A 12569-nucleotide genomic window follows, 5' to 3' on the forward strand; every position below is an offset into this window, starting at 1 on the left:
CTTTGCCCCTGGAAAGCTGCCCCTAGCATAGAATCTCCAGGCAAAGATGCCATGCTCACTGCAAACTACAGAATGAGGTCAGAACAGAATCAAAATAACGCTTTGTGGGAAAAGATGGCCCCAAGGCCTCAGCACTAAGAGGGTCGCCTGCCTCACACCACACACACACACACACACACACACACACACACACACACACTCTCACAGCAAGCTTTGGGATAAAAGGCAACCGGGATGGTTGACATCTGAACGCAATGGAACATGAAGGTCAGCTTCATTCCCTGCTGGGAATGATTTCATGAGAAGGTAGCCCAGATGAAACACCTCTTAAAGATAGTTGTGCCAATTATTTATTCCCCCAACCCCCCACAAAAACAATTTTTTTTTTAAATAAAAGGAAAAGAAATGGGATTTTTTTTTCTAAACCTGAATAAAATGACCACTTTTAAAACAGGTAGTTTAAAAGGGCTACAAAACAAGCAGGCAGTCCAGGTTTCCTGATTAATGAAGACGGAGGCCGTGGGTTTTCACTGTCTCTAAGTGCCACACAGGGCTTTATAGTTCTGCGTCACCCTGAAGCAAGACTGAATCTTGATCATTCAAGAGAAGATCGGTGTCCACGACTTCGGCCTCTTCCATGACACCTCCCAACTGCTGGACGACGTCATCATCGAGGATGTCCACGTCCTTGATGGGTTTGATCAGACTCAGCTGGTCCAGGGGCAGCAGCCCCGGCGCCCCCACGGGCCCCGTAGTCCTCTCGATCGTGGCTGCCATCTCAGCTGCAAAAGCCGCCTTCTGAGCCTTTTGCCGCTGCTGTTCCTCCTGCTGCCTGTGAGTTTTCATGTGCGCATTTCGGCTTTTGATCTTGAAGAAGACTCTAAAAATAAAGAGAGGTGTGTAGAATTTAGAAGGATATCTGAGTTCTTAGAAATCCAGGTGTCCTATGGGGAATGGGGGTGCGTGGTCTGACAGAGTCCCTGGCTGCTCAGCTTCTAGGACCTCCTTCCCCCATGACCTGTCACCTCTCTTCCTCTCCAAGCATTACAAGGAAAGGGATGGGGACAGAACATGCTGACTGTGCCTCAGTCTTCATTCCTGTGACAGTGGAGGAGGAATTCTCAAGGGCGTCCTGTCCACCAGGAGTCTGGAGCACAGACCCTTTCTCCTTCAGCCTCCTCCTTCTCCTCATTATGGACCATGCTCTCTCCGCTGGAGAATCTCCCAGATCATGCTAATGAGCCCTGATAGTCCCCATCATGAAACAACCCACCTCTGTCCCTGTTCCTCAACAGTGTGTCTCTCTTGACTAGGCTGGAGTGCAGTGGTGTGATCATAGCTCACCATAACCTTGAACTCCTGGGCTCAAGTGATCCTCCCAACTTCAGCCTCTCAATTAGCTAGGACTACAGGCACACACCACCATGCCTAGCTAATTTTTAAATATTTTGCATAGATGGAGTCTTGCTATGTTGCCCACGCTGGCCTCTGACTCCTGGCCTCAATTGAGCTTCTTTCCTTGGCCTCCCAAAGCGTTGTGATTATAGGTGTGAGCTACTGCGCCCAGCCCACAGTCAAAATTCTTGAAGGATCTCCAAGTAGACTGTTGTCCCCTGCCAGTCTCAAGGTCATCAGTGACTCTGTGTGGTCAAATCCAGTGGCCCCTGTCATTATTGTACTTGACATCTGATCTACATCTACACCCTTTCACTTAAGGACCCTTTTGGTGGCCATGATATTATCAGAATGGCTACACATCCTACAACACAGAGGACACTCCCTCTTCCCCAAGCAAGGAATTAGCAGACTGGAAATGCCAACAGTGCTGACGTCTAGAAACCCTGGGATAAAACGATATATTTCTGGGGTTAATTCTTAAGATGAGAGGTCTGCAAATTATGGTCAGTGGGACGAACCCAAATGCTTTTGTGAAAAAAGTTTTATTGGCACACAGCCATGTCTGTTTATGTAATGTTGATGGCTGTTTCTATGCTACAGTGGCAAAGCTGAGCAGTTATGACAAAGAGAGTACAGCCCACAAAGTCTCAAATATTAACTATCTGGATGTGTTTTCAGAGAAGTGTGCCCAGGTGTAAGAATGTTTATAAGGAAAAAACCAAAAAACAAAAATAACAGCTGATTTCTAAGGCCCGAGTCAAATAGGGCTAATAAACCACAATTCTACTTGGACACACTGAAAATGGTTAAATGTAACAGACATAATTTCAGCAGCTGTAAGACGTATTTTGTGAATATTTGCCTAATGTTATTCCGAGTTAGGAAAAACCACAGAAACCATCTGTATTGTCCATGAAATCGTAACTGGATTTCTCGTAGAAAAAGTTACCAAGCAACATAAGAACAAGATCCCAAAAAACCAATTAATAGATGCCACAGAAATGGCCGAGAAACATGAAATACTGATTTCTGTTTGTCAAATCGTCCTCTGTCTCCACCTGGTGGAAGGTAGAGTTTTAGCCCGTTTGAGTCTAATGAGTGGGAGGTGCTGGCTCCTCTCAGGGGAAACTGACAAGACCCTGATACCCCGACACTGCCACTCCAGGACAAACAGGTGGGAGATCACTCAGAGTCAGCTGAGGGTGGCTCCATCATCATTTCAATTGAATAAGCCTTAAGATCAATCCGAGGGCCTATTTCTTCCATGGTGCACCAATGTGTGGTGGGTGGTGATGTGAAAATGACAGCATGGCCAGCTTGGAAGGACAGCCGAGTGTGGAGGAGACCAACACCGAATCCCACCTCTCCCATCCCTGCGCTTCACAGGGGTAAGTGATCTGCTAGTTCCAGTTCACTTTGGTGGGTACCACCAAGCTGGGTTTAGTCACAGGCAGCATGGGCATAGAGCCAGGAGCACAAGGCCAGGCCAGCTTGCATGGTTTGAATCCCCACTAGGTCGCTTGCTACGAACTGCAACAGAGGCTTCACCTTTCTGTACCTCAGTTTCTGCCTCTAAAAAAGCAGCTCCTAAAAGTACCTGCCTCACAGAGCTACTTTAAAGCTTTATCGGTACATGTGCTATGGGTTGCAATGTGTCCCCCAAACAGCACGTGTTGAAAATGGAATCCTTAATGCAGCTGTGTTAGGAGGTGGGGCCCAATGGGTGGTGTTTCAGTGAGGAGGGCCTCACCTTCATGAATGGATTTGTGCCAATTATAATCGGGTATGAGGCTGCAAGTTCAGTCTCTTGCTCTCTCTCGCCTCTCTCTGCCCTTCTGCAATGGGGTGACTCAACAAGAAGGCCCTTGCCAGATGCAGGTCCCTCAACCATGAACTTCCCAGTCTCCAGAATTATGAGATAAATTTATTTTCTTTATAAATTATCCAGTCAGTGACATTCTGTTGTAGCAACATAAAACAGTCTAAAACATGTAAAAAATCCTTTAAAACAGTGCCAGGCACATACTGAGTGTACCTGTTAAACAGCAGTTGCCATTAAGTTGCCTGCTCTATCTGTGGGGATGTACAAGGAAAGGTCCCACCTGGCCTTCCTTATGCAACTAGAAATGTTTTCCTGGTAAAGTTTCAGAAGCCACCTGGGCAGCTTCTCTTCCAGGTAATACTCCTCTTCATGCTGGAGGCACTGGGAATTATGGGAAGAGGAACTCAGCAAGGCTCCTAAAGGAGGTAATCTGTGACAATGTAGTACCCTTCTAGTCAGGTGGACTCATTGAGAAGTACACTGGAATTCTCAACAGGAGGCTGTGGGAGGGAATCATCCATCTTACCATCAATGACATTTTCTACCTAAAGCAAATAAACCAAAAGGACAGAGCAGTTGTCAGGAGCCCAGGTCTGCATTTGAATGAAACTGGGTTCAAATCACAGTTCTTCCCTTTACTGGTAGTGCGACTTAGGGCAAGTCATTTTACCTAATTTTTAAATCCTTATTTGTAAAACAAGGATAAAAAACTGTATCACATGGAGTTTCTATGTAAAGATTAAATGAGTTCATACAAATAACGCATGTAACAAAATAAGTGCTCAGTAAATGTTAGCTATTATAATTACTATCGCATGTCACTTTTCCTTTTTAGTTCTTGTTTTAAATTATACCTAAAAGGGCATGATAACAAATAGGTTTTATTTCATGTATCAACTCTGATCAGTTGGTTATGCAACTTGAAGCATGACAATGAAAAGTATTTGAGGCTCTGTCTTAACGTGATAGCAAAGAGTGTGGTGATTGATTAGTGATGTCTGTCCTGGGCATGGAAGTAAGCGATAGTGGTAGGAGTATCATGTATGAGCCATCTGTGTTATAGAGAGTTCCTGATTAAGTGTTCTAGAGCTATTCTCAAACCATTCAGCAGGGATGCAACAAGAGTAATGCTAGTGAATATAGCTTGGGTGTGAAGGAAAGGAGTGGGAACCAGAGTCCCACTTTTCATTTCTGGGAAAGAGTAAAGTTTTGTAACTAGAGGTTCACTCTCTGAAGAGATCCATCCTTACAAGGTTCTAAGATAACAGAAGGGCCATATTCTGAATCTGCGGCGAAGCCTACATATCCATCCCAAAGATGGTATGAAGAAGAGTTTTGAGGTCTACGTTCTTTTTCTGATTGAAGAAACCTCAGGCCATCCTGGCCCAGCCCCCATAGAGCAATTATCCATCATGAACTCAGATTCAGTCCCTGGTCCCTGCACCTACTTGCCACACTCCTTGCAGGGGAAGATGGTGGTGGGGTCTGTCTCGCCGCTGGTGGTGCTGTGAGAGGGTGAGCTCTTCACCGAACAGTACCCACTCTGGGCACCTCCAGGCTTCTGTTTCCCAGAAGTGATGGCACCTCGGGCCTTGGTCACCTGGTTGGTGCCCCCGTGGATGCGGGCATGGCCATTCAGTGCCTGTCGGGAGCTGAACACCTGGGGAAGAAATGGAGTGACATGACATCTACAGTCCTGAAAAGGAAATTAGGGTTATTAGTTACTCAGTGGTAAACATGGCATACTTGAAACTGTCTAACGACAGGGCACAAGGGTTTATATAAGCAAACTTTGGGCATATGCTACAAAAGTAAAGATCAAATACGACAACCACAAATGCTGTGCCAATCAAAACCTCATCACTGCTATAACCAGAAGAGAAGCGGCAATGTGGCACAGATAAAGGACAAAGCTATTGTCTAGAAGTCAAGACATCAGGGGTTTAGCTCTATTATAACTAAAGCTGTTGGGCCATTTCCCTTCTGTATATTTTTTTCCATCTGAAAAATGCGGGAGCTGGACAAGCTTTCAAACTTTGAAAAAAGCTGATAACTACCTCCTTCCCTCCCTCCCATTTTTTCCCTTCCTTCCTCTTTCCCTCGCTTCCTTTTTCTTTTTTAAACAAATCAGGTCTTACTCAAAAAACACAGGCTCAAGTTAAAAGCAGAGGTGCGCTGGCTAGAATGGAGACAGTGCTGCAGAACTGGGCCTGTTTGCTCAGCTCTGAGTACCCCCAGGAAGCCCTAGCTCTCTAAGGAACCCAGTTTGAAAGACAATGATGAGATTTTCTGACATATTCTATGTTATATATTGCCTTAATCAGTAGCCCGTTGTTGAAGCAATGTTTAAGACCCCCAAATTTTAATACAGAATGAGAAAAAGAGAAAGGATCTGGGCAGTATTTTAAAAGCCTGCCATAAAGCTGGGTTTCTTAACCTCAGCACTACTGTCATTTTGGGCTGGATAATTCTTTGTTGTGATGGGTGGGGGACTCTGCTACATAGGATGTTTAGCAGCATCTCTGGCATTTGACTACCAGATGCTAGTAGCACCTCCCCATTTATGACAAAAATATCTTTAGACATTGCCAATGTTCTTGGGGAACAAATCATCTCCAGTTCAGAACCATCACTATAAAGGGATGTAAATCCGTGTCCCTGAATCCCAAGAGCCCTGACTCCCAGCTTGTTAAACTCCTCAGCTAAGGGGAGTACCTACTGGCTGTCTAGCTGTAGTAGTTGCTGTGTTAGGTTTATGAGCTCTGTTTAGGTTTAAACCTATCGCTGACTTAGCAGCCAAAGCTTCCATCGTTAGGCAAGGAATAACATAAAATAAAATAAAAATCACCATGCTTTTTCCACTGTGATTTTAAAAAGTCATTTTAAAACATTTTTTTCTTTTGGTCGGAAACAGTGGCTCAAGTGTGTGTTCCCAGCACTTTGGGAGGCTGAGGTGGGTAGATCACCTGAGGTCAGGAGTTCAAGCCCAGCCTGGCCAATATGGTGAAACCCTGTCTCTACTAAAAATACAAAAAACAGCTGGGTGTGGTGGTGGTACCTGTAATTCCAGCTACTCTGGAGGCTGAGACAGGAGAATCACCTGAACCCAGGAGGTGGAGGTTGTGGCGAGCTGAGATCACGCCATTCATTGCACTCCAGCCCAGGCAACAAGAGCAAAACTCCATCTCAGAAAAAAAAAAATCTTTTTTTTTCTTTTTTTATGTACAGAAAAATTGGAACAGGAAAATATCTACCTTGCTGAGCATTTGACTGGGAAAAGTAAAAAATAACTTCCCATTTGGTAAACAATTTAATGTACATAGAACCGTGATTTGAGGAGGCATCCAATTTCTGAACAAATTCACCAAGAAATACCATCACTTAAAATCATTACCGTAATCATGCCTGCACTGAACACTCTATACAAAATGGCCAGGTCATTAAACATAAAAGATGGAAAACAAGCCAGCAATCTCTTCTGTTCTCTCCAGAGTGAACAGTGAATGGAAAATGTATATATCTTTTTTTTTAAAAAATTTTTTTCACTTTTTCTTAAATGCAAATCAAATGAATTTCTGGTTTAGGATCTAAATATTTTAAAGACTGCTGCCTTCTCCATCTAAGTGACAGACTTCATAAGCAGCATTCAGTATACTCTGCAGAACAGCACTGTCCTACATCAAGTACGAGCAAAGACAAGCACACTGACTTGAGGAAAATGGGCTTCCTGTGGAAGGGGCAACATTATTTTGAGGGGTAATCCCTTTAGAACTTGCCTATACAGGTGTGCCTGGCTTTAAGAAACCTGATTTGGAGAAAGCTCACTAATTCAGACTAGTGGGGGACCGGTGGGAGACTGAGAAATAACCTTTAAAAATATCCTTTAAAATATACATGGAGCCTTAGACAAGGCCAGCACAGATACTATAAGGTCTTTCCTTAGTGCTAAGAATGACCAAATGGTGAATTTGTTTTATTTTAGCTAAATTATGCTTCGAAAAGTCTTGAAAAGTACTAGGCTCAGTATTGACACACAGTCCCTTTCAGCCTGTTTACATGATGAATTTACTTTTAGTAAATCTTTTTTTTCTCTGCCATAGAGTACAAGGATAAACTTTAGTTACATCTTTGTAACAATGTTCTCAAATTTTAAATTAGTGACATTTCAATTAGTCACACTTTGTAAAATGTGAAATGCAAAACCTTCTAAGGTAAAAATGCAGGAGGTGGGGCAAGTAATTATGTCATAAAAGGATGATCTTTGTCAGCAGGCTCTCCTAGTACATTTAAATGCATGTCGACAGGGCACAAGCTTATGTGACACACAGCCCGGGGGAGTGCGGAAGCTCCAGGAAATGTGGAATGTATGTTCTGGAGGCCAACGCTGGCTGCGGAGCTTGGAATCATACACTTGCTAGGCACAGGGGCCTTCTTTGTGTTCTCCAACACACAGCATTGTGCTTGACACAGAACACACACTCTGGAAATACCTGCTGGCCAATGAAGAAGAAAACTATGGCAACATGGAGCACCCTCTGCCAAACTGTGATTGTTGGAAGAGCACTCTCGAAAATACATCATCTCTTAAAGCCAGGCACGGCTATACGGCCCTCCCTTGTCCCAGATCCCCGGATGACACAGAGACACTTACAGCCCCACAGTTGGGCATTTCACAGATGAAGGAGCCCGAGGGCTGGCCCAGGGCCTGCAGGGGCGGCCCCTCCGTGGGAGCCAGGACTGGGACAGGTGGCGGCTCCGGGGACTTCGGCACCTCACTTTCTTCTTCTTTTGTGGATTTCCTATCTTCTTCCAGGTCCTCCTCCTCCTCCTCTAACTCTTCTTCTTCTTCACTTGTCTAGTGTTAAGGTAATAAAAGCAAGAGGGGAAATCCTCAAATGGCATTCTTAGTGATGAACAGAACTCACAGACCAACAGAGGAGAGTGGGGCTGGATGCTGGGGCTGTGTTCCTTTCCTTTTGCATGAGGAACAGCGGACAGAGCCTGCTAGGCATGAACCCAAAAAGGTTGGTCTCCGGATGCTTAGGACTTTGAAGTGAAGGAAGTAAGTCCCCTGCCCCACTTTGGGACCCCTCATCACTTACATAAAGACATGGTGAGGCAGAGAGGAGCAATTTCTATATGCAAGGATTCCCCACCTTGTTCAAAACCATCAGATCTTAAAATGACTAAAACTCACGCAGCCTGCCCGTGAGTAGCTCTCTCTCCTCATAGCGGTGAAGAGGGTTTTCCAGCAGTAACAATACTGTGGAATCCCCCTTGGAGAGAGACTAAAGAAGGATCTATGCTGATTTGTTTTAGAGGCTTTATAACATACCACCACTGGGCAAGATGCCGGATTTGACCTGTGGTGTGCAGAAAGCACGTGACACAAGGGGCGCTCCGCTCTGGTCTTGTCAGAAGATTGAATGAAAGGAGAGAAAATGGAAGGGGAGATTCCCTTTTATTTATCATGTGCTTTTCCTTTTGTCTCTGACCATGGGCTCAGAAAAAGCAGTGTATTCAATGTTTCTATTTATTCACTTTCTCCTACCAGAGGCATTTAATGAAAAAGAACAAGAAAATATTTCCTGTGAATAATGATCTCCTCTGCTTCTACAGCCCCTCTTCCCACTTCAGAACAGCAGCCATGTGGAGAATTAAGCAGAAGGTCCCTGCCTTTCTCAAGGTTAACAGAACAGTAAGTTACTGGAATAGCTTGAAGTGGGTGCCCTGGGTGTGCCGGGATGGAAGGGCAGGAATCCAGGAGGCTCTCATTCTCCCCTTGCTTAACTAACTACTTTATTCTGCTCTCTCAATCCTTCCCAGGGTAGGTGTGAGGGTTGCTGGCTTCTGCAGGCCCCAAAAGGGCTTAGGACCAATCAGCCTCATTTCAGCTTTTATTGTACAGTTTACTAAGTGCTTTCACATTTACTATGCCACTGAACAGGCTGTAAACAGTCCTCCCGTTTGATAAACAGGGAAGGAAAAGGCATATCCAGCTGCCCCTGACCTGGCAGGTCATTTGTCTCTGCCAAGCTCTCTGCATAACTCATCACTTAACACGCGTGGGCTCCAGTCTACTTTACCCCTGACAGTGGTGTGACTGGGGAGGCCGTGATTCTTTTTTTTTTTTTTCCTACCATCTGAGGGCAGAGCATAGAGTTGCAGAGCCCATGATTCTTAAAGCTCAGAAGCAAGACTTTCCAAGAAAGATAAAGATTTCTGAAAGTAGTGATATCCTAGGACCCAGAAGCCACAAACTTCCTCTCTGCAGTTTGGATTTGGGATGTGTGTGTGTGTGTGTGTGTGTGTGTGTGTGAGAGAGAGAGAGAGAGAGAGAGAGAGACAGAGAGAGAATGCCAGTATGTATGTGGCATTCAGTAGCCCCTCACTGTTTCAGTATTGTCCTTATATAGCACGCTTACTTGAGATGCGGTGTAAACACGGTGTATTTAAGAAATGGCACCAGTTTCCACTGGGTAAACAGGATTAATTAGTAATGATCACATTTGTTAGAAGACCTCAGTGAATACTGATGTAGACCTAGTACATTCAACAAAGTGACTTATGATATAAGCAGCTGGTCTCTTACTAGTTTAAAACATACAGGTTGATCTCACTTAGGTGGTCTTATTCCTGTAGGACTATACCATCTTTCCATCCCAAAGAGTTTCAGGCAAAAACCATGTTATGTCAAACTGGGACTCTATGGTCTCAAACGTTAAGTAGGCCACGGCCTACAGTTTGGCATTTAAAAATAACTGTATACAACGAATGACAATGCATTTGTTTCATGCTATTTGTTACAACGACAACTTTCTCACAATGGCATTGTTTGGCTTAAATGTTTTTAGAAGACATGCTCCATATAGCCACAAAATTATAGATTAAATCACACTGTACCATGATTATGTATGTCTCAAGGATTTAGATAGGTTTTATTTCAACTGGCAATCTATAAATCGCAATATGATTTATCATCAAGCCATATGGCTCACCAAAGTGACTAAGAGGTATAAAGATAGAACAACAGAAATCTTAACATGTAGAACTTTGTATCAACAAGTTGGTCTTTTTTTTTAAGACAGTCTTGCTCTGCCACCCAGGCTGGAGTGCAGTGGTGCAATCTCAGCTCACTGCAACCTCTGCCTCCTGGGTTCAAGTTATTCTCCTGCCTCAGCCTTCCGAGCAGCTCGGACTACAGGCATGTGCCACCACGCCCAGCTGATTTTTGTATTTTTAGTAGAGATGGGGTTTCACCATATTGGCCAGGCTGGTCTTGAACTACTGACCTCGTGATCCAGCCTCCTAAACTGCTGGCATTACAGGCGTGAGCCACCGTGCCTGGCCAGGTTGGTCATTTTATGATATATTGTGAAACAAAACATTTAGTATATTCCAAAATTAGAAGATGAGCAAATATGGGGTGGGTAGGAGGCTATACATTTAACATGGTGTTCAGAGCCTTGAGTGTCCACAGTAAGTTTCTTGAGGAGGGTATTTTTACTTCTCAGGCATGCAAATGGAATTCATATGATAATAAATTGGTAAGTTAGAATACAAATGCTCAACAACCCAAATCTGCTCAAAGACACAAATTTGAGTGTTATGGTCACTAATAATAATGATGATGATGACAATATTGACTGCCTGCTAAGAATCATGCATTACACACACACACACACACACACACACACACACACACACACACACACTCTAGTTCTCACAACACTGTAAAATTTTTTTCAGTTTTAAACAAATGAGGAAATTGACCCAAGAAATAAGTTTCTCAAGGTCACACATCTGGTAAAAAAGTTGAACTGAGATTCAATACTGGGTCTATCTTATTCCAAAACCTCAACCTTCTTCACTCCTTGGACCTGCCACAGGTGCACATTTGTCCATCTGTAAACAGCTTAGAAATCCTAAACCTCTCAATATCACAGGAACCAGCTGCTTTAAAATGTCAAAGGGAAGGAGGTTTCCCAAGGCCCTCATCAATGCACTGTGCTGCAGGCAAGTGTGCTGACACCACGGTGAGTTCTACCTTTGCCCTTGGAACCCTGATTGCTGTTTTCCACAGTCAGTTAACTGCCTCAGTTGGTTTGTTGAACTGTGTTGAAATTTGGTTACAGCCAGCCCCATATATTTGTCCTGAGTCGGGGAGCATGAGCACAGACAGGGGACAGGAAGGTGCGGCTAGCACCTTCTCCTCTCACCTCATTAACAGAACCCATCTTGGCTCCCTTCTTCTGTTTCCAGCCACACTGCCCTGCTGAGGGAGCAACTGTGCTCTGTCGACCTCCATCTACTTAGCTAAAGGGCAATTATTCCTTTCAAACCTCCTTCTTTTCCTCTCTCTCAAGTCCTCAATAATCCCTGAGCTACCTGAGCATGTTCCTTCATGTTCCACCGGGAGGGAAATGGTCACCCGCCCTTACGCAAAACATTGAAGACACATGATCAGGAGAGCTGTCCCAGGTGTCCCAGGTAGGCCCCGAGGACAAAGAGTAGGACCACATCCTAGGACTGTGCCTTGTGCACCCTCCCCAGGTGCACCCTCCCCAGGCGCACCCTCTCCAGCATCCCAATTTTTCATCTCCACTTGGGAAACTATCCTCAGAAGGCTGACTGTGCACACAGTACCCACAAAGGAGCTGTGAGCTGCCATATTGGCCTTTAATCAAGATTTTCTTGTTTTTGTGGGCCTGAGTCATCTCTGCACATAAGCCTTTTGCTCTCCCGAAAGCTCACAAGTAATGAGGGTGTGGATACTCCTGGCCCAGCCTAATACTGGCTCCTGGTGAGTAAACTCAAGAAGGTGTGGCCCCTCGGGCATCGTCTCACCCTCTTCTCCTTAAACTGAGGCTTCATGGTGGCCTGGGCCTTCCTACCCATCTTCAAAGCCCAGGCAGTCCAAAATGGTGCCTCTGCCTTGTGTGGAAACATCTTTGTTATTGTCACTCCTGTGCTCAGCATCCCCTGTTCATTCCATCTCCCTCCAGTGAATTCACAGAAGGAATATTGTTATGAACCAGAGTGACTCCTATCTTGGAAAAATATTCACTCTTAATTTATTGAGTGACTGTATTATGCCAGGCACTGTCCTAGGCACTTGATAACACCAAAGCCTAAGATACAACAATTTACCTTAGAAGACCATATCCTCTGATTTTGCCCCTCTTCCCAAACATGGCACCGACAGACCCCAGGACATTCCAGAATTGGAATGGACTTTCTAGATCATTTAAATTGTCTGGCCATTTTACAGGCCAGCAAACCTAGGAGCAAGGCCTAGGCCTTCGAGGCTAGGAATCTTTGTGCTTCCTTGTTTACTCTCTCTTCTACT

General features: G+C 44.6%; 1 protein-coding gene across 16 annotated transcripts in view; it reads right to left on the reverse strand.

Annotated features, from left to right (window-relative positions):
- Positions 1-327: 327 nt before the first annotated feature.
- TRERF1 (transcriptional regulating factor 1) overlaps positions 328-12569 on the reverse strand; it is a 233789-nt gene continuing 221547 nt past the window's right edge. For 13 of the 16 annotated variants that reach the window (XM_032299404.1, XM_032299416.1, XM_032299414.1 and 10 more), the window contains 3 exons: positions 7872-8075; positions 4669-4916; positions 328-880 (listed from right to left, as the gene is read on the reverse strand). In XM_032299404.1, the coding sequence (XP_032155295.1) occupies positions 556-880; positions 4669-4916; positions 7872-8075 (777 nt within the window). In that variant the 3' untranslated portion in view covers positions 328-555. The remainder of the gene's footprint in view (positions 881-4668; positions 4917-7871; positions 8076-12569) is intronic. The other 3 variants (XM_032299415.1, XM_032299413.1, XM_032299419.1) reach the window with 1 other exon arrangement.

This window comes from Sapajus apella, unplaced genomic scaffold, assembly GCF_009761245.1.
Source record: "Sapajus apella isolate SASKATOON/1434 unplaced genomic scaffold, GSC_monkey_1.0 scaffold41, whole genome shotgun sequence".
Lineage (NCBI taxonomy): Eukaryota > Metazoa > Chordata > Mammalia > Primates > Cebidae > Sapajus > Sapajus apella.